The sequence below is a fragment of the Ovis canadensis genome, chromosome 3 (assembly GCF_042477335.2).
Source record: "Ovis canadensis isolate MfBH-ARS-UI-01 breed Bighorn chromosome 3, ARS-UI_OviCan_v2, whole genome shotgun sequence".
In the NCBI taxonomy this organism is placed as follows: domain Eukaryota; kingdom Metazoa; phylum Chordata; class Mammalia; order Artiodactyla; family Bovidae; genus Ovis; species Ovis canadensis.
In genome coordinates this window covers 46,060,791-46,082,448 of record NC_091247.1, presented here as the reverse complement: position 1 = coordinate 46,082,448, position 21,658 = coordinate 46,060,791, and the positions used below count along the sequence as shown (strand labels likewise).

The window sequence follows — 21,658 nt, the reverse complement described above, 5'->3', positions numbered from 1 at the left end:
CAGGCTTGGGCTCTAGATCCTTGAAGGATTTGTGTATCCTGTTTGGGGAAGAGAATGAGCAGGAAGCAGGATCCTCCCTGGACACGGAGGCTGCTAGCCCAAACTTTTGTGACTGAATCAGCAACTTGGATTTCCAGCCTCCAAGCCTCAGCCTGATTGGATTGAATGGCTGGTCGTTTCATTTCATGATTACAAGAAGGTCCTGCCTTTCTTTTATCCTTAACATTGGTTCTAGGGATGGGGGAGCATAGGCATAGGTTTTGGATTTGGTCTCAGTGTGGTTGCTGGCTCTGTCCCTGACTAGCTGTTGGTGACCATCTACCTAACATACCTGAGCCCCTTGGGATGGGTGAGTGAGTCCCTGACTTAGAGTTTTGTAAGAATAAGTCCTTGTGTCTGGCAATGGCCACATTAAAATGTCTTCTGGCCAGTGCTTTGCTTTTAGAACTGGAGGGAACCTTTTAGAATCATCCTCTTTTGTGGTGCCAGTCTGGCATCCAGGAATGAAACACTGGGATTATTTAAACTGCTTATAGGGGAATAAAATGTCTATAGCATAATCATTCAGTAAGGGTTATTTATGACCCCACCCTACCTCCCGTATCTGACTTTGTCTGATGGTAGTTTTGAGGGTTCAGATGTATACATATAAAGCTTTAACATTTTAAAATAATTTTTTAAGAAGATAAACCATTGAAAACCAGACCATCATCTTTTTAGTCCCTTTCGTCATAAGCCTGTGCTGCAGTGTTCGCTTGTATCATGGTTTAAAACTCAGATAATGGAGCTGAACTGCTTAGATTTGAATCCTGGTTCTGCCATCTGCCAGCTGTGTGACCTTGGACAAGTTCAGTCACCTCTCTGAGTATCTGCCTCATAACATCACTGGTGCCTAGCATATAGCCAGTGGTACCTAAGTATTTATTAAAGCCGATATGTTCATATTTTACTGTTATTTTCAAGAGTCCTCTCTAATACATGGCTTCAGGCAGAGAGCATGGACCCAGGGAAGGATGTGCAATGATCTAGGGGTGGACCTCGTGACAGAACTTGTGCAGAATACTGCAGGGTCCAGGACAGGGTTGGAGTGTCTGGGACTGTGGGACCATGGCCCACGCTAGTGATGTGGGCTGCAAAAATGGGGACCTCATAATAGGATTTGTGTGTGACATGTTCCCCACGCCCATCCCATCAGTCTGGATGTGTGCAGTAGAGGATGTTGAAGGGAAAAGATGGTGCGGCAGCATTAAAGAATTAAATAACCTATAATCCTGCCACTCTGATTACACTGGTTTTGGTTTTGTGTGGTATTTTATCTGGATTTTCACATAGTTTAAGCGTGGCATCTGTACTATTTTGTAGTCCATCTTCAGCTAACATAAATTTGTGTGTGTGTCTCTACCTTTCTAAATATTCTAACTGCAAAATAAAGGAAAGTGGAAGTGAGAGTCGCTCAGTCGTGCTTGACTCTTTGTGACCCCATGGACTATACAGTCCATGGAATTCTCCAGGCCAGAATACTGGATTGGGTAGCCTTTCCCTTCTCCAGGGGATCTTCCCAACCCGGGGATCGAACCCAGATCTCCCACATTGCGGGCAGATTCTTTGCCAGCTGAGCCACAAGGGAAGCAAAGAAGGAAGTGGTTACCAAACAAAGTCAGCTGTAGTGTTTTAGAAGTTTCAAGACTGTTCAGTCTTTGTTGGGGAGAATTTACTCCCAAGTACAAGGTGAAAGCTAAGGTTGTTCTTTGTTTGCACATGGGATTTTCTGTTTCTGTTACTCACAGTAAAAATTCTGTGTGTCACAGTGAGGGTTGTATAACATCTTCCCTAGCTGCAGGGTAGATTTTCTTACTCAAATTCTTTTTGAGCAGTGTAACTTCCTGCTCGAAAAAGGACACGGAATTGGTTTTATGTCTGTAATGGGAATATTTAGTCAGATATTCAGAGAGCTTTTTCCCACAGATATTTTTATGGAGGTCACTGCTTTTTCCTCCTTTCCATGAACTTTGGTTTGTTGTAATAGTCTAGTTCTCATGCGAGGGACTGTGCCTTGGTCACAAATGAAAGATGACATTTAAACTTGATAGAAATGTCAAGTTGGGAATCTGGGTGGTTTTCCTACCCTTCCTGCCCAGGTTGGTTTGGAATAAATGCCCTTTAGAAATAATGGTAAGAGTTGGCCCAAGCTGCACTTTGGGGAATTTAGGAAAGGAAGACTGGCCGCTTGTCAGAAGCAGGGCTGGGCATTTCTAGGCTCCCATTTCCCTTTCTTTGGAAAGTCTTGGTAACCACCAAATGTACCATGATCCGGTGCCTTGGGTCTTTTCAGTCTTGAGCCAGCCTTTGAGACTTCACTGTTGAACTGAACCAATTCAACCAGTTACAATACTGTGGGCATGCCTTATAGAAAAGGGAGGAGCTCCAAAGAGCCCTGGCTGGGAGCCAGAAATCTGTTTCATCTCAGCCTTATCACCTAACCCTGTGACATTTGTGTGCTCAGTCGTGTCTGACTCTGTGACTCCGTGTACTGTAGCCTGCCAGGCTCCTCTGTTCATGGAATTTTTCAGGTAAGAATAAAGTGTTCTGCCATTTCCTTCTCCAGGGAATCTTCTTGACCCAGGGGTCAAATCCACGTCTCCTGCCTTGCAGGCAAATTCTTTACTACGTCACCACCTGGGAAGCCCTCATTTGCCCAGTTAACCCTCTCTGAGCTCCCATTTTTCTCCCTGGAAAAGTGGTATCCTCTCAGCTTTCCTTAGGGAGCACAAATGAGAAATGGACAGGAAAATGTTCTGGAATCCTTGAAACAAGGGGAGGATGGTGTTCCTTTGAGAGCCATGAAGCCCTGTCTTGGCTGAGGGGATAGGACGTCCTGCCTGCCTGGTTCTTGATCACAGATGGAAAAGCCTGAATTGCATCAGTGAAGCTGGAAACCTTGGCCAGGATCAGTATTCCTCAGAGTATTCCCGAAAGAAGTATCGGTACTTTCTGTGATAAGAAACTCCACATCATCACTTCAGATGGTTCTAGTTGAATTGCAGGTATCCGTAGGTCAGGATGCATAACTGGCTTTTTTATTTGGAATCATTTTTTATTTGGAATCATATTATTCACCCTGAATCTTTTTCTAGGAAAATTAACTTAGAGGTTCACAGTCTGTGCAGAAAGTACTGTGCTTCTCTTTTTTCCTTCCTTAAGCTGTCCTCTTCTACTCTAGGAATTTCAGGAATATCCATATTCCTTTTCTGAGTTGAAAATTTTTGTCAAGTAGTTAGCTGTTTGTAGCATGTGCTGTTTTCCTTCCAGATCTTCCTCACTGTAGGCTTTCTCTGTTTCCCCTCATACCTTTCCTTGTCCTCCTTTCAGCCTGTCCACGTGAAGGGCAAGACCTCCAGATCAGTGATACTGGGTCAAGTGCTACTTTAACTTTAGGAGAGTTATCCTGACTTAGAGGAAAGGTTTGTTTTTAGAAAGCATATTGTCTGGAATCTGGAGATCAAAAAAAAAAAAAAAAAGACAGAATGAGACCATGATTTATTTACTAATAGGATGACTGATTCTTTAACTGTATCAGGTACCCACACAGACACATTCACGCTCTCCTGTCCTTGCAAGTCAGTCCCATAGCAAAGAGGTTTAGGTTGCCAAAGATGTGCTGGGCTGAGACCTTCAGTTTGCTCATAGGTATGTTCAAAGGCTCTTTGAAAGGAGCTGACCTAAGGAGGAGGGCATGGCCCTTAGACTTAGTGTGGACACTTTGAATTATTCAGGTTGTATGTGGCTTGGCGCCCATTGAAACTATAATTAAGGAGTAGGAAATACCTTATGGGTTTTTTTTTTTTAATCACTTTCTTTGGAGGAAGTTTAAGAAGGCCCTTGGTAGCTCAGTAGTGGGATTCTTGAGGGCTGGAGGGCGGGTAGTGGTTGAGAAGGGAGGGAAGAATGAGGTGATGGGACACTGCTTACCAGGTGAGCTGAGACCACGCACATACCTTTGTATCTGCTGCGTTCTCTAGGTGTGTAAAAGCTCTGGGGGAGTGAAGGTATGACATAGTGACTGGCTTTATGAAAACATCTTTCACTTATATGTCCTCAGCCAGAACCATCCAGCAGTAATAAATACAAACAACTAGATTAGAATCTACTGGACAGACTTTTAAGAGACACAAAAAGTTTGTGAATTCTCAGCATGACAAATACCTCTTCTACCATGGGGCTTATTTGTTAGAACGAGGGAATCTTAAAATCTTACAGTAAAAAGTAAATACTACTCTTGATTAAAATATATAATAATTAATAAGTAAGTTACAAAGATGTAATGTACAGCACAAGGAATATAGTCAATATTTTATCGTAACTTTGTATGTAGTATGATCTATAAAAATATCAAATCACTATGCTGTATATCTGAAACCAATACGTTATAAGTCAACTATGCTTCAGTTAAAAAAACAAAATCCAGTGCTCCTCCAATAATACCAAGCTTGTTTCCTTTACACCATTCTTTTTTTATTACTAGTTTAGTTTTTAGGTTTTCGGTTCTGGTTGTGCTGGGTCTTTGCTGCTATGTGCAGGCTTTTCTCTAGTTGTAGTAAGTGGGGGCTACTCTCTAGTTGTGGCGACTGGGCTTCTCACTGTGGTGGGCTCTCTTGTTGTGGAACATGGACTGTAGATCCTGGGCCCAGTAGTTGCGGCATGCGGGCTTAGTTGCCCCATGACTTAACGGAATTCTTCTGGGCCAGGGATCAAACCTATGTTTCCTCTCATTGACAGGCAGCCTCCCAACCACTGGACCATCAGGGAAGTCCTATGTCATTCTTTTTGAACTTCCACGTTTCGTATTGAAATTTTAGAAGAATCAATCTTTATTAACTGCAACCTGCCACCCACCCACCCCTCTGCCCCCGGCCCAAACCCACTTTGTTCTAGAGGTCAGAGAAGAGTGGCTACCATTTGCCATAGTGGTCTTGAAACCCCATCACTGTCTTTAGGGTTCCAGCTCTGCCCTTAACATAGTTACTTCTTTAAATCTGTTTCCTCAAGTATAAAATGGGAATAAAAGTAACAGTATCTACTTCAGAGGTTCATTGTAACAAGATAATGCACTTGCACCTGAGAAGCAATCCTTCAGGATTCTTTTCAAGGATGAGTTCTCAGCTCTAGAATTAACCTGATAAGAAAATTCTTTACCTGTTATTGCCGTTCCACTTTTGAGGATTGTCTCTTAATGTCAGGCGTATCTAACCGGTTGTTCTTGGGTGGTCATCCATCTCAGTAGTGTTAGAACTCTTCAGTTATAGCACCAGCAACCTGTCTCATTACTCTCTCTTTCTTGCGTTGCCCACAGCCTGAAGTCTGTTCTTGGCCTTTGATATTTCACTAAAATGTCATTTTCATTTCTCTTTTCCTTCTTGCTATAAATAGCAGAGTTCTCAAGGATACAGTTTGAGTTTTGACAAATGTATACATGCATGAAACCATCATCTAGATTAAGATATACAAAGTACATTTCTGTACCCCAGAAAGCCCCTCCTGACCCTCTCCATTCCAAACCCCCACCCCTATCACTTTCAGATTTCTAGGGCCTAAATTAATTTTTGCCTTCTTAAACTAACATAAAGGGAGTATGAGGCCTGTCTTCTCCCTCACTATACTATTTTTGCTCTAGCAGTAGTTTTCCTTTTTATAGCTGGGAGTTGTTCCAGTGTATGAATGTACCACAGTTTCATAATCCATTCTTCTCTCGATGGCATTTGGGTTGGTCTCATTTGTGGGCGATTCGGATGAAGCTGGTGTGTGTCTTTTTATCTCTCTGAATACTCGGTGTGGTTAATGTCTCCTCTTAACCCTGCAGCCTTGGGCAAGTGTCTTAGTCTTTCTGCCTTGGTTTCTTCATCTGTGAAATGGTAGGTTGGGAAATAATTCAAAGTCGTGGCCACCATTTTTTATTAAAAAAAAAAAAAGGAAATAGAATAAAATAGGTGATTACGGTGGATGACATGGAACTGCACACACTGCAGCCACATATGAATAGCTATGTGTATACAGGTATGTACATGATAACAAATATAGATTGTTTTTGTCATTTTGAATTGTGAGCACATCTGTTTGCAGCACACTAGTTTGTATATGTCCTTGTATAAGCAAGGAAGTTTAAGCTGTGAGTTGTCTAGTTAATGTGTATCTCTGCTCTCAGGTATCTAAAACAGCCACAGTGTTAAGGATCATTTACTCACACCTCACTGTGGACCAGCCAGTACTTTAAAAGCTTACAGCCCTCGAAAGTTTCCTATTCAGTTCAGTTCAGTCGCATCCGACTCTGCAACCCCACAAACTGCAGCATGCCAGGCCTCCCTGTTCATCACCAACTCCCGGAGTTTACCCAAACCCATGTCCATTGAGTCAGTGATGCTGTCCAGCCATCTCATCTTCTGTCATCCCCTTCTCCTCCTGCCCTCAATCTTTCCCAGCATCAGGGTCTTTTCAAATGAGTCAGCTCTTCACATCAGATGGACAAAGTATTGGAGTTTCAGCTTCAACATCAGTCCTACCAATGAATACCCAGGACTGATCTCCTTTAGAATGGACTGGTTGGATCTTCTTGCAGTCCAAGGGACTCTCAAGAGTCTTCTCCAACACCACAGTTCAAAAGCATCAGTTCTTCTGTGCTCAGCCCTCTTTATAGTCCAACTCTCACATCCATACATGACCACTGGAAAAACCGTAGCTTTGACTAGACAGACCTTTGTTGGCAAAGTAATGTCTCTGCTTTTTAATATATAGTCTAGGTTGGTCATAACTTTCCTTCCAAGGAGTAAGTATCTTTTAATTTCATGGCTGCAGTCACCGTCTGCAGTGATTTTGGAGCCCCCCAAAATAAAGTCAGCCACTGTTTCCACTGTTTCTCCATCTAATTTGGCATGAAGTGATGGGACCAGATGCCATGATCTTAGTTTTCTGAATGTTGAGCTTTAAGCCAACTTTTTCACTCTCCTCTTTCACTTTCATCAAGAGCCTCTTTAGTTCTTCTTCACTTCTGCCATAAGGGTGGTGTCATCTGCATATCTGAGGTTATTGATATTTCTCCGGGCAATCTTGATTCTAGCTTGTGCTTCCTCCAGCCCAGCGTTTCTCATGATGTACTCTTCATATAAGTTAAATAAGCAGGGTGACAATATACAGCCTTGACGTACTCTTTTTCCTATTGTAACCAGTCTGTTGTTCCATGTCCAGTTCTAACTGTTGCTTCCTGACTTAAGTGGGTTATTATCACCATTTTATAAATGGAGAAGCCACTGAGACATCAGTTGTTATACAACTTGCCTGAGGTCACAGAGCTCAAATCGAGGATGGTAGAGTCATGATTTGAACCCAGGTACTGCAGGTCTTGAATCTGTGCTCTAAACCACTGTTCTGGGGGACATGAAAGAGACAAGTGACATGTGAGCAAATGCAGTGAATAATAATCTAATCAGTACCATGGTCCTCTCTTTTATTTCAGATATGAGAAATGAGTGTTGGACGTCGAAGAATAAAGTTGTTGGGAATCCTGATGATGGTAAATGTCTTCATTTATTTGATCCTGGAAGTCTCCAAAAGCAATAGCCAAGAAAAAAATGCAAAGGGGGAAGTAATAATACCTAAAGAAAGGTTCTGGAAGATATCTGACCCTCCTCGGGCATATTGGAACAAGGAACAAGAAAAGCTGAACAGGAGGTTCAATCCCATTTTGAACACGTTAGCCAACCAGACAGGAGAAGCATACGGATTCTCCAATATAAGCCATCTAAATTACTGTGAACCTGACCTGAGGGTCATGTCAGCAGTTTCAGATTTCAACAGTTTGCCAGACAGATTTAAAGATTTTCTGCTATATTTGAGATGTCGAAATTATTCACTGCTTATAGACCAACCAGATAAGTGTGCAAAGAAGCCCTTCTTATTGCTGGCAATTAAGTCCCTAACTTCACATTTCGATAGAAGGCAAGCGATTCGGGAATCTTGGGGCAAAGAAACCAATGTGGGGAACCAAACGGTGGTGCGAGTTTTCTTACTGGGCCAGACCCCCGCAGAGGACAACCATCCTGACCTTTCAGATATGCTGAAATTTGAGAGTGAGAAGCACCAAGACATTCTTTTGTGGAACTACAGAGATACATTCTTCAACTTGTCTCTGAAAGAAGTACTCTTTCTCAGGTGGGTGAGCACTTCCTGCCCAAATGCCGAGTTCGTGTTCAAGGGCGATGATGATGTTTTTGTGAACACCCATCATCTCCTGAATTACTTGAATAGCTTATCCGGGAACAAAGCCAAAGATTTGTTTATTGGTGACGTGATTCATAATGCTGGACCTCATCGGGATAAGAAACTCAAGTACTACATCCCGGAAGTTGTTTACACTGGTGTCTACCCGCCTTATGCAGGAGGAGGCGGATTCCTGTACTCCGGCCACCTGGCCCTGAGACTGTACAATGTAACTGACCGGGTCCTTCTCTACCCCATTGATGATGTTTATACTGGAATGTGCCTTCAGAAACTCGGCCTCGCTCCAGAAAGACACAAAGGCTTCAGGACATTTGATATAGAAGAGAAAAGCAGGAGTAACATTTGTTCCTATGTAGATTTGATGTTGGTACATAGTAGAAAACCTCAAGAGATGATTGATATTTGGTCTCGGTTGCAGAGTGCTCATTTAAAATGCTGAATTATGTGCAAACTACATTTTACATAGAAATGTATCTCAAATAGTTCCCATTTGCATTCTCTTCCATTAGAGGTCATTTCTATGTAAAATCATCAAAATTGCCTTTATAGGTCATGTCCATTTGACGGCCCCTAAACTCTTCAGTGTGGTACTTCCTGAAGAGGGAAAGCAGAAGATGCTAATTTTTTATGTAGAATAAGACAAAGTGAATGGTTCTGACCCTTCCTGTTAGCCAGTGGTCATTATTTTCTAACTTGTCCCCCTCATCATCTGAAATCATGTTTCTAGAATTTGACCATATTTTTGTTTTGCCCTCATATGATGATAATCCTATTTCCCATTATAATGAGTAAATTATCAGTTTAGGTATTCATAAACCTATTGGCAAAAGAGACATTGCTCTATATGACTCAATGGTTTTAGTGAAATGCAATTACATTTGTTTTCATGAAATTTAGATGAAGTTTTAAAATCATCTAGAAAAAATTGACTTTTGTCAGAATTGCCCTGCCACCCCAACAGTATTTCTTTGTGTTAACCAAATCAGTCAGTTCTGCAAAATGAGCATCGCTGGATGACATTCAACCAGTGTATCATGTTGTGGTCTTACGATCATCATGAGAAGGCTTAACTGTCTTGCATTTGGTCTCCTGTGTGGTATCATGATAGTTCTCTTTTTTAGTATTTGAAAATAATGAGTATGATTCCATAATCTTCAAACTGAAGATTGAATTGTCCCTGGCAACCATATTGTATTTATAATTTTTCATTGTGGACCAGGAAAGCATATGTAATTTTTGAACTTTAAGTGAAAAGATTGAAATTGCAGACCTTGTCATGAATGGTTTGTCAGTTTGAAACTGCAGGATTCTATTCTTGCCGTATGGTTACATATTACTTATACAAAATTATTATCCTAAGTAGTGACTGCTTTCCTGTTTCAGTGTAGAAGTACCTGTGTTTTTATTTATTGTTCAGATCAAATACCAAACATTTTCTTAAATATATTTTGTGTAATATTTTATTTGTATACAGTGTTGTTGACTTATTTAACTAGAGCATGGTATTTTAAATAGTAAAGTAACATGTTAAATAAAACTAATGGTTATTTTTGAATTTTAAAATCTTCTTTTTTGGGGGAATATAAACTAAAATTCTGCCAAACTGTTGCTTATATATACTATCTTGTGACATGCTCTCTTGAGATATTTTTGTGTTATAGAGATGAAGATTCTTACAGATGTGATAGTAGGGACTGTAAGGAGATAGAAATAAAGTCACCATATTTTTAATTGTCATGTGTAACGTGTCATCTGTAATCTCTGTTTCCTGTATTTAATTACATTTTTCTCCAAAAGGCCTTTCCCAAAAAGGCCACTTTTTCCCCCCAGAAACTACTGACTACAGTAGTAACATTGAGCTATACTGTTTTCTCTGTCTCCGTGGGTCATTTGTCTTTGCATTTAATATTTTTAAAAGTGCTTCCCCATGTAGCGTCTTTAGAGAGGAGCATGAGTACTTATTTATGCTTCCACTTCCTGGTAGTATGAAGAATTTAACCAGGAGATGGAGCAGCATCTTAAAGATTGTATCATGCTAAGCCATATCCATTTTGGGGTTTGTGTGTTTCTGTGAAACATAGATGTATGTTCCATCTGTGATGAAACAGAGCAGCCTTGACTGCCCATTATTTTCCTGGACTTGTGTTGAGAAGAAACTGCTAACGTTCAGTTAAAAACAAGTAGGCATTGGATGAAAGTCAAAAAACAGAAGGCTTATTGTGAGAACACATAGCACACTGTCCTCTCCCACTGGGAATGCTGAGGCCATACATGTGAGTGGATGTGAGGACACAGATACTCACTCACTGTGGGCTTTGAAGGCTTGTAAGTTTGGTGCTTCTCAAGGGCTCATGTGCTGGCGTCTGACCTCTCGGCTCCAGTGCTTGTGAGTAAAGGGTAGTGGCCCACACCACCATGTCAGGTTTAGAGAAGAATGATGAAGCTCTCAGAACATTCATATGCAGTTGGTTCACAAATTGCTTGTGTCCATTTACAAGCATGTGCTTCCGTGACCATGTGCTCTCAAGTAGCAGATTTCTCTCCTGAGGAAGATATCTTTTAATTTTGTTTCTTTTAGGGATTCTCCTTCACTGAGATTTCAAGTCTGCAGAGAAAGAAGAGATGCAGAAAGTTTTGAAGCATGTGTTGAAAAGCCACGGAGGGCCTTTGGTGAGCCTCCTCATCACATGTAGCTTCGTTTGAACATCAGTCCTTGGTGCTTGATGATGTTTGGTGGGTGAGATGCTCTCCAGATCTTTATTTGGCCGAGGTTCTCATGCAGTCATTACCTGAGCCCACAACACAGGTCATTGACCTCATGGGATGACCCTTTTTCAGCAAAGGGATCCTAAGTATTGGGCTCACCATTGGTACTGGCTGATTCTAAACTCAGGAAGCACTTTTGGTGCCCTTGAGATAGATTCTTACCTGAGTGTCCATCTCAGGTGTAAGTATTAGATCTAATTCATTCTTAGAGAAACAGTCAATAACTGAGGCTTCAGAGGAAACTGGTATTTGAACCTTTTTCATGCTTATTCACAAGTCATGATGATTTTGAGTTTGAAGGTCAAAAAGGCTAAATGAGCATTGCCAGAATTTGGGCTTTTCATCAACCCAACCAGGTTTTAAGAGGAAAAGGATGAAGGAGACCAGAATGGCTCGTTTCCATCCCTGACTCTGGTTTCCTGTCTTGAGTTGGTTGAGGGGAGAATAGAAAAGAAGGGCAGGAAGTTTGAGTCATGCTTGAAGTTGAATCCAGAAATAAAGGCACCCAAAGTGTGACCACCTCCTACTTTTCTACCCGTGATTGGTATGGTCTGGAATGTCTGATATGTACTGGGTTATCTTGTTTTCTCTCAGATGCATCTGTAAGGAAAGCTGAAATGAAGTCTTTATTTGGGCTAAAAGTTAACTTCTCTGTGATTTGCCTTGAGAAAAATGTCAGATGAAGTAACAATTCTTGTTTAGACCAGGAAAATAAATAGTTCATGTGCTGGACTGTGTAGAGTATAGGATACATTGATTTTTCTGTTATGTTAATTCTGTATTGGCTTTACTTTTCTGATGCCTGGGTCACCTGCCAAATAACTTTGAAACCAAACTTAACCTAATTAGCGTTAACAGTAAATGTGAAAAATTAAAATATTTATCATGATGTATTCAGGTCTCAAAGTAATTTGAAAGGAAAGTTTTTTTCCCCCCTTAATATCATCTCGGAAGGTAGAGGCCAAAAATTGGGCCCTTTTGTCTTTAAGGAGTCCCTAAAATCTTATTTGTTCATATTACATATGAAATTCCATATTTATTAATTATAAGGTGCAGTACTATTTATACACCACTAAAAAACTCAATGTGATTTGTATCAATTGTAGGATATGCCTCAGTTGTGGGAGGTGTTAAAATGTGAAATACTACATTTTAGGATAACTGAAGTACCGCATTAGTGTGTATGTGTGTGCCCTTAAATTGAAAGATGGAGCCTTGTTTAGGTTTATTTGAAAGGTGGAGCCCATTTAGGTTTATTTCCTGCTTCTCTCACTTTGATCTGTGTTTAGGAATTTTCACCCAAGCAATCATAGTAGTGGCTTCTGAGCTTTGGCAGTTGTTTTCTTCCTGTCCATTGTGCATTGTGAAAGGGGATGTATTGATTGTGCTGAAGAAGCAGAAGTAGAGTTTTTAATTTGATTGTAATCCAAGGGCTTATTTTGAAGTCAGGGGCCAGGCGGTTGAACAATGGTCCTTGCAGCTTCCCGACAGCTGCCCTGTATCAGGGAAATGCTCTTTCATCTTACACAAGCAGTAAGCGGACTGCACCAGGAGCTTGCATCCTCAGTGTCAGCATGGGCTTGCTCATGACTCTCGAATCCTACCATCTTGTATAGAGCCCACCCCTAGCCTGTCTTCAACTGACGCTTCATCTCATCATCCAAGTCCTCTCCCAGCTTGGCTTCCCTGACCACTCTGTTGAAAGGTCATCAGTAACCCTGATCCTGGTACCAACTGCAACCACCTCTTCTTTTAAAATAATTTTATCAAAATGAAAAAAGTATTATCCTGCTCTTGGTTGGGGCTCTTCCAGAAACAGATCTTAGGAGGATTCCAGCTCAAGTTGTGTAGGGAAGTGTAGGTGCATGGTTCATGGTGAAGTGATGCTGGGGAGGCAGACAGCCAACAGTAGTGTGTGTTAAGCCAACTGGCACCACAGAACTGGAGTTAAGTCCCTGGGGCATCTCTAAAGAATAGTCCAGAAAGCGTGCCTCTGCAGGATCACTTCTCAGGCTTGAGGGGGCTCGGCTATTTTTCGGTAACAGCTCTGTTGAGACATTCAAGTGTACAGTGACTTTGAGTAGGGTTGTGCTGTAACTATCAGCATGGTCCGGGATGGAAACAGTTAGGTTTTCAGTGGTAACCATTCTATTACTTAGCCCTTTATAGAATGTTTAAATTTTGGCTGTGTATTTTTTCTTTTCCTTAAATTTCCAAAACAGTATCTTTTTCTCTAATTACTCGTCTTTCTGTAGCCGCCTGTCTTTACGGATGCAATGACTTCTTATAAGAAAATAGACTTTTATTTTGGTAATTCATGGATTTTCTCAGGGCTTGGTAATGAAGAGAACAGTAAAGTGATTACTTGCCATTTTTATGAATGAAGGACTGAACTGACTTGTATAAGTTCCTGAGAAGGATGTCTTGTTCAGGGCTATTCATCCAAAAGGCCGCTTCCCTGCATTTGGAGTGAGGATCTATAATAAGTGTGTGTCCCAGTTTAGGCTGATGTCCTTTCAGGTGGGAAGCAGAAGATTTGACCCTAGATGCTGAAGCTGCCTTTCCTGCATCTCTGCTCAGTTTAGGGACCATTTCCTAGCCTGTAAGCTGAGCTCATGCTCACTGAACTTGTTTTGTGTGTAGTTATGCTTGTGGTTGTGGGGCGATGTTGATCCAGCTGTTATACAGCCAGGCCCTCAGTCAGATCACCCCCATTCCCTCTTCCATGCTGGGAGCTTCTACGGGGCTCCCTTGGGAAGGCCGGCCACACATCCCCTGAGTCTTTGTTATTCACGTTCTGGACTCTGCTCTCCTGGTTTGCTTGCTAATACAATTCTGTATATTTTCTATTTTTTCAGAGATGAAAACTTTCTCTTCTTTGCTGCTGGGGTTTCTTTCTTCCCTTTTGTCTCCCTTATTGTCATTTCAAGGTGATTTTAGTAGTGGGAGGAGGCTAACACTTCTGCCTGTGCGCTATTCTGAACCAGGGTCCTCTGACTGTCCCTCCCCTCCCCAACCTCTGCAGCATCTCACTCCACACTGTCCCTCCCGTCCTGTGCAACGGGCGCTCCTCACCCATGTGTGCCGTCATGAAATCCTCCTGCCCCTTAGTGCTGCCAGCTCCCTGGTTCTGAGCTTCCCATTCTGCCCCCACAGCCTCCTCCCTTCTGTCCCCCTCCCCAGTATTTCCATCACTAAGCCCCGCTCCTCAGTCTAGTGAAGAAACCAGTGGGAAACCTTTCCAAGTTCATTTCTCATCCACCTCTCCTCTGCCACCCTCCTCTTCCACCCTCCTCCCCTTCTCTCCTTCTTCCTCTGCAGAACCTGCATCCCTTGTTTCTCCCTGTAGGGGCAGATCTGCCTTGAGACCTGGCACAGACTCTCAGGGTCACACTTGCCAACTTTGTAGACTTAGGGTCACAGTCAGGCCCCACAAATGTCCTCCTGGCACCCACTGCCATCCTAGGGAAAGGGTTGTCAGGTCTGGAAGAGGCCTTATGAAGTGGAAGGCATTCCATTTTATGGTTTCTAAGGTGAATATCCCCCAGATTTAAAGGACTATGCCCTGGCTTCTGATCTCTGAATGCTGTTACGTCTGGGGCAGGTAGTGTGGGGTGCAGAGACCTTCAGTTGCCCACGAGTGTGGTAGACTTGTGAATGCCCCTGGGATCAAGAAGATCAGTATGGAAGGTCAGTTCCTTTGTTGTTGGGGTCAGAGCACTTGCCTTGCCCTGTCTGTTGATATCTGCCCTGTGCTCCCTTCAGAGCACCCCCAACTGCCTTCATGGCAGGCCTCGCCTTCCCTCCTTTGTTTGTCTGTATTCTCCTGAGGGTCACAACTGGAACTGGCCCGAGAGGGTCTGGGACAGAGCTGTCTCCCCCTGCTCTGTCCTCCACACTGTCCCTTGAAGCTGCTGAGGGGTGGGGTGGGGGTGGGGGTGACCTGGGGAAGGGGGCTTATTCACAGACACCCGACCCTGCACAGACAGCACCCCCTCAGCTGCCAGAAATTCCTGGGTAGGGGAGAAGTGGCTAGGCCTTCCCCAGCTTGCTCTGGCCCTAATCAAGATCTCCCTGGACAAAGACCTGGCCCTCACCTCCTCTGCATCAGTGGCACTCTGGACTCTTCCTCTTGTTCAAGGGTTCAAGGCCTTGGGTTCAGAATGCCTTTTCCCACTTGTCCTACCTCATTGCAAAATGGGATACAGTCATGAGACGTTAACTAATCATTGGGTGATTTCTTTCCAGTCTGTGGTTAGAGGAGAGAATGGAAACATTGAACCTTGTTGGCACATTGAAGAGTTAGCCTCGGGGAGCCTTGGAGGGGCCTGGCAGGAACTTCACTGTGCAGAAGCGCAGGGTCAGACAACAGGTACCGAGGTCCAGATGAGCAACCAGGCTTAAGTCCTGCCTGTTCTGCCCCGTTGAAACCTTGAGGCCCAGCATACCTGGAGCAGCAAGCAGCCAGAAGCCAGAGCCCCAGATTCCCCAGCCTCAGATCTGCTCTTATCCTCCCGGCCAGCAAGATGGGAGAACCCCCGAGAGGCACAAAGAGAAAAGAACCAAGAAAGTGATCAAACCTGGACAAACCCGAACCTCTTAAATAGCAGTGATCTCACGTGTGTCTGCTCTTGTGGGATGTGAGACATGAGTATTGAGGGGTAGAGTTGTCACATTTAAAGTTGGTGGGAAATGCCTTTTTCATTTGATTGCAAAAGCTTCCCAGAGTGAGTCATTGTGGAAGGAATGAAGAAGGAGGGGGTGTGATGCACAGTCAGAAAAGCTAGAGAAACTTCTCTCTCACTGAGCCCTACTAGATTGAAGAACAAGATGAACAGAAAGATGCAGAACAACCCCGTGGAGAGCCCATTGGCCTGTGAGGCGGAGAGGGACGATTCACGTTCTGTCTTGCTGGTCACACCTCCAGAAACTGCGGAATGAGCTGGCATGGTCCGTGCAACTGAGTACTTGTTCAACAAAGAGGGCCTATTAGAGCCCTAAAATCCCCAGCTGTGGCAGATTTTTAATAATATTGCAAACAAAATAATGTCTGCTTTATTCAAAGCATGGGCATTTTTCACTGCTGCTAGACCAACCCCATAAGTTACTCTTCTGAGATGGGATTGATTTGTTTGGAGACTCTTGCACTTAGAAGACATCAAATTCAAAAATAATTTTAAAATTAAAAGTTTGAATTAATTTTTTATTTACAGAAACGTAGAGCAGAGAGTACCTGTACATTTCCACCCAACTTTCCATAATGTTAACATCTTGGGGGTGTGTGTGTGTGTTAATGGCTCAGTTGTACCCAACTCTTTGGGACCCCATGGACTGCAGCCCACTAGGCTCCTCTGTTGATGGGGATTCTTCAGGCAAGATACTGCAGTGGGTGAAGTGAAGTGAAGTGAAGTCGCTCAGTCGTGTCCGACTCTTTGCGACCCCATGGACTGTAACCTACCAGGCTCCTCTGTCCATAGGATTTTCCAGGCAATAGCACTGGAGTGGATTGCCATTTCCTTCGCCAGCGGATCTTCCCGACCCAGGGATTGAACCCAGGTCTCCCGCATTGTAGACAGACGCTTTATCGTCTGAGCCACCAGGGAGCAGTGGGTAGCCATTCCCTTCTCTAGGAGTTTTTCCCGACCCAGGGATCAAACCCAGGTCTCGCACATTGTAGGCAGTTTCTTTACCATCTGAGCCACCAGGGAAGCCCAGCTTCTGACATGACCACATCAGAGTGATCAAAATGAACACTGAGCCAGCCAACAACAGGAAATCCACACTGCTCTAATTCTATTTCCTACGCTACAGACCTTATGGGAACTTTACCAGTTGTTTCCACTAATGTCCACTGGGGTCCTATTCAGGGGCCCACATTATATTTTGTTATTTTTCTTTGACCTTCTCCAATCTATTAGTTTCTAAACCTCTCCTTGCCTTTCCTGACTTAAATCCTTTTGAAGAGTACTTGATATTTGTACAGTGACCTTCAGCTTGGACTTGTCTCGTGATTGTTTACTCACGATTAGCATGAGGTTTTGCATTTTTGGCAATAACACCACAGAAGTGCTGTTCCATCCTCAGTGCATCCTGCTGGGGCTCCTGGTGTCAAGATGTCCCATTCCTGGCAATTTTAACCTTGTTCACTGGATTTCTTCTCTATAAGGTTCTTTATCTTTGTAGTTAAGAAATGCCTTGGAGGACATTTGTACATTGAAAAGTTTCTACGTTTAAAACTAACAAATATCTGAGTTAATGCATGTAAAGCACTTAAAGCCTGGTGTGCAGTAAGTGCTTAATGAAGATAGCTGGGTTTTTCATCATCACTATTATTGCTGCCTCTGTCCCAGGTCTATCCCTGGTTTTCCTCTAGTCTTGGCTACCTTTACTGTTCCCTTCATTATCCTCTGCATCCCCTGCCGATCCAACCCACACTGGTTACTTCCTCACACTGGGGCTGGCTCTCAGAATATCTGTGGCAGGGAAGAGCTAGCAGTGTCTTGGCTTACGGGGTTGGGGTGATGCAAGAGCCTCTTGTTACTCCAGGGCAAGGGGAAAGCCTTGCTAACAGGAGAGTGTATCTCTCTTTATGGGATGTGCTTACAGAACTTATGGAATGTTCTATAATATGTGCTTATAGAAGTGGCCTTGGCTGGGGGCTGCTCAGCTGGCCCATGTCCCTCGTGGTAGAGGTCTTGGCCAGGACCTGAAGATCCACGGTCACACTCCTTGTGGACCTGGAGGGACAGGATGATGGAGGGCCCACCTGGCAGAGGCTTGAAATAGGAGTGAAAGTGAAAAGTGGAAGTGAAGTGGCTCAGTCGTGTCCGACTCTTTGCAACCCCGTGGACTGTAGCCCACCAGGCTCCTCCATCCATGGGATTCTCCAGGCAAGAATACTGGAGTGGGTTGCCATTTCCTTCTCCAGGGGAATCTTCCTGACCCAGGGATTGAACCCAGGTCTCCCACATTGCAGGCAGACGCTTTACCCTCTGAGCCATCAGGGAAGCCCAAAATAGGAGTGAGCTAGAAGTAAATTCCTTCAAAGAAGTCTGTGAAGTTTACTCCAGTAAGGCAGTGGGTTGCTGCACTGAGCCATCTTCAAGGGTCATCCCAGAGTGGACGGTCTGGTCAGGGGTGGAGGGAGCCCTGAGCAACCCTCCCTTCCTGCATGGGACAAGGATGCCCAAGTAAAGCAATGCTGGTTCCCACTGCATGAAAGCAGGGGTTCCTTGGCCAAGGTCAGGAGATGCCAATGTGCTCAAGGTTGCCTGCTACAAAGTGCTGTCCCAGAAGTTCTTTGTCCTAACACACAGAGCTTTGTTTACAGAATGGCTTTCCTTGGCAGTCTTCTGGACCTCCCAGACTCTTCCCCTACTTTAGAGCACTTGAACTCTATTTTGATGCAGAGATGAAGTTTCCATGTTTGAGAATAGCTGCCATGTGGAGGACGTTGTAGCTACTGTTTTTGTCTGTAGCACGCTTTCCTCCATTCTCCTCTTTTTGGAGCCAGGCTGAGCCCCAGGACTGGAGTGTTGAGCACATGGCCAATCCGGTCCCGTGGGCATCCTCCCTGGACTGGGAGAAGGGTGTTCTTCTTCATGGCTCGTGGAGTTGCCTGGCTGGCTCCCTGACTCCCCTGGAATCTTTCCATCAGTAGAGGAAAAGGGTAAGGGAGACTTGTGTGAAGCCGGAAGATGTGTGGAGGGAGTGATGGTGACACCCGGGAGACTTTGAGCCATGGGTGCTCACCCACCACTGGCCTCCCTGGCTCTGTGAGCCAGTGCATTCCCTTTCCTCTCAAGCTCACTGGAGTTGGGTTTCATGGTCAAGGCTGATAATGATGAAGGCTAGTTCCTTCCCTGAGTTCTAGGTTGAGTCCAGCTGTGGATGCCTCCAGGTGCTTACTCCAAGTTAAGTCCATGCCTCCCAATGGCAAATCGATGGCTCCCAGGAGGCAGCTGGGGGTGGGAGTTGATGTCCTTGTCTTAGGCCAAAGAATCCAGGTGAAAAAATTTAGGAATCAGGCAGTGGGGAATAGGAAGTAATCTTTCTTTTCTCCCAGGATGTGTTCAGCATCAGTCTGGAGATGCCTGGATGAGACAGTTTATACCTTCTCTTTCAGGGTCAAGTTTAACAGCTCAGTTTTTAAGTGAGAGGTCTGGTGACATGTGAAGGGCCAGAAAAATAAAAGGGAGAGATGTGTGTGAGCAAGCATGTGTGTTTGCATGTGTAAAATTGAGTTCCTTGTGAGAAGATGCTAGTGGGCTGGGAGAAGATTGAGGAGGGGGAAGTGCTTACTGCCTCTACAACCAGGGCGTGGGATGCAGGTCCCCTATCGGGCTCTCAGTCAACGGAGGGAGACCCTGGCAGCTCTGTAGGGGTTAGCAAGCAGCTGGGTCCAGCTGGGAGGAGAAGGTGGATGGGTGCTCGTTAGGAAGTTCTGTGCTCCAAGCTGCACGGGGCTTTCCGGGACTGAGTGAGCAGAGTCTCAGCTGCTGAGGTTGGAATAATCGATTGTTCCAATCGACGTGATCATTCTTGAAAGCGTGCTTGGTGTTGTCAGATGTGGGGAGGTGAGACCTCCAGGTCTTGCTGGAGGGAGTGTTAGGAGTCTGGTTTTATGGGGAGCATTCTGGCTGTAGGGAGGGAAGTTCAGTGCGTCTGTGGGATATGATACTTTGAGCCCATTGAGTGGGATGTAATCCATTGAGCCATGGATCCATTGATCCTCCGTTGAGTCCTGGTTTCCTCCTTCATTTTGCAGATGAGGAAAGTGAGGCTTAAGAAGTTATGTCAACCCAAGTTCGGGACCCAGAACTTATGCCTAGGGTATCTGACTTCAAAGTGTAAGGGCTTTACTGTGCTGTGAGACTGTCTCCCTGGGCCTTCCAGAGGAGCATGTGTAAGGCTATCACTGTCCCCAGCAAATGCCACCAGCGCTGTGACACCCCTGTCTAGGTCCCCAGCCTGGAGGAGCTTCTCTTTGCCCTTTGAACTTTAACGCCTCTGTCCAGAGGTTCCCCCTCGTCAGCCTCCGTGCTCAGGTTTGTGGTCTGAGGGTCTGACACAGCCCTACCCTGGTCTCCCGCTGTGCAGGCACTGGGGCTCTACTTGAAGACCCATAGTGTTTGTTGATGCAGATGTGTTAGTTGAGGAGAAAACTGAGGCTCATAGAGCATGTGACCTTTTCATTTCAAATAGGTAGTTAAAAGGCCACACAGGTTAGTGACTGCCTGGGGCTTAGAGGTGATGGAACGGGGAACCGGGCAGTGACTATTAAGGAGTATACGATTTCTTTAGATGAAAACCATCAAATTCATTGCGGTGATGGTTGCACAACTCAGTGAATATACTAAAACCACTGAATTGCACACTTCAGAAAGGTGAAATGTGTGGCATGTGAGTTATACCACAATAGCGTTGCTGCTAAAAAAAATTAAATTTCACCAAATCTAAGGGGAAAAAAAAGGTAAGGTCCCCCCCCCTCAAAAAAAATGGTTCCAAATCTTGCACAGAAACAGAGCAAATCAGTTGATTCAGACTGTTTCCCCAATACTAGTATCGGACACGTTAGACTCTATGATTGTTACTGCCTATTAAGTGTATCCTTTTAATGCTTCCTGCCCACTTGTCCACTGGGCTCTTAACACCTATGCATGCTTAGTCACACCTAAACTCTTTGCGACTCTAGGCAAGAATACTGAACTGGGTTGCCATTTCCTCCTCCAGGGGATCTTCCTGATCCATGGATTGAACCCACATCTCCAGCTGCTCCTAAACTGCAGGCGGGTTCATTACCACTGAGCCACTGGGGAGAAGGAAATGGCAACCCACTCCAGTATTCTTGCCTGAAAAATGCCAGAGACAGAGGAGTCTGGTGGGCTACAGTCCAATGGGTCTCTAAGAATCATACATGACTGAGTGGCGTGAGCATGCGAACGCACCCCAGTTGTCCATACACTCCTTCCCGATTCTGCAGACCAAGGCCTAAGACTTTTTCTGATCCTGAAATTCTATAGTTCTGCTTTCATGAGGCCATGAGGTCACTGTCTTTCCATGAGCTGGTTGCTTGGAATCAGGGGTACAGTCAGGGCAAAGGCCGTCGGCCTTTGGGCTCAGTCGCTTTGCTGACCTCGTGTCCTTCCTCCTGTTAGACTAGGTGCTCACCCAGGAGGAGGCTGGCGCTGGCTTGTTTGTCCAGGAGTCTCGAGCGCCCGCCGTCCCGTTCCTCCCCTTTACTGACTTTGGAGAACTGGTTTCTTTGTCTGCACGTTGTCTTCCATACACACCCACAGGACAGAGGTGTGTCCATCCTAATTGCCTCTGAACCTGCACCTAACTGCAGTTCAAGAGGCGGATGCTGGATGAATGAATATGCAAACTAATATTTGCTAAAGGAAGACGTATGTGAGTGCATAGGTAATAGTTTCAGATTCCCAAGTGTTTATCCTAAGTTTTTTTTTTTTACTACCCAGATTGATTGATTTGAGTTCAATCTTTGTTCTCTTCCCCTTAGTTTTCTAGTGAAAGTAAGTACAAAGCTTTATGAGGCAGATCTCTGTTGTGTTTACTTGTGTATCTTGTCTATAATAGGAGCTTAATAGAGTCATCGAATAAATGA

General features: G+C 44.3%; 1 protein-coding gene across 3 annotated transcripts in view; it reads left to right on the top strand.

Moving 5' to 3' along the window:
* The window catches only part of B3GNT2 (UDP-GlcNAc:betaGal beta-1,3-N-acetylglucosaminyltransferase 2), a 142,698-nt gene that overhangs the window by 21,836 nt on the left and 99,204 nt on the right, over positions 1-21,658 (top strand). For 2 of the 3 annotated variants that reach the window (XR_011446582.1, XM_070292298.1), the window contains exons 2-3: positions 7,505-8,199; positions 10,847-10,938. Coding sequence is in view for 2 of the 3 variants with exons in the window: in XM_070292298.1 (XP_070148399.1) it covers positions 7,514-8,199; positions 10,847-10,938 (778 nt within the window). In the remaining variant the exon portion in view is untranslated. Of the gene's footprint in view, positions 1-7,504; positions 10,000-10,846; positions 10,939-21,658 lie in introns of those variants that run through there. The other variant, XM_069583069.1, reaches the window with a different exon arrangement.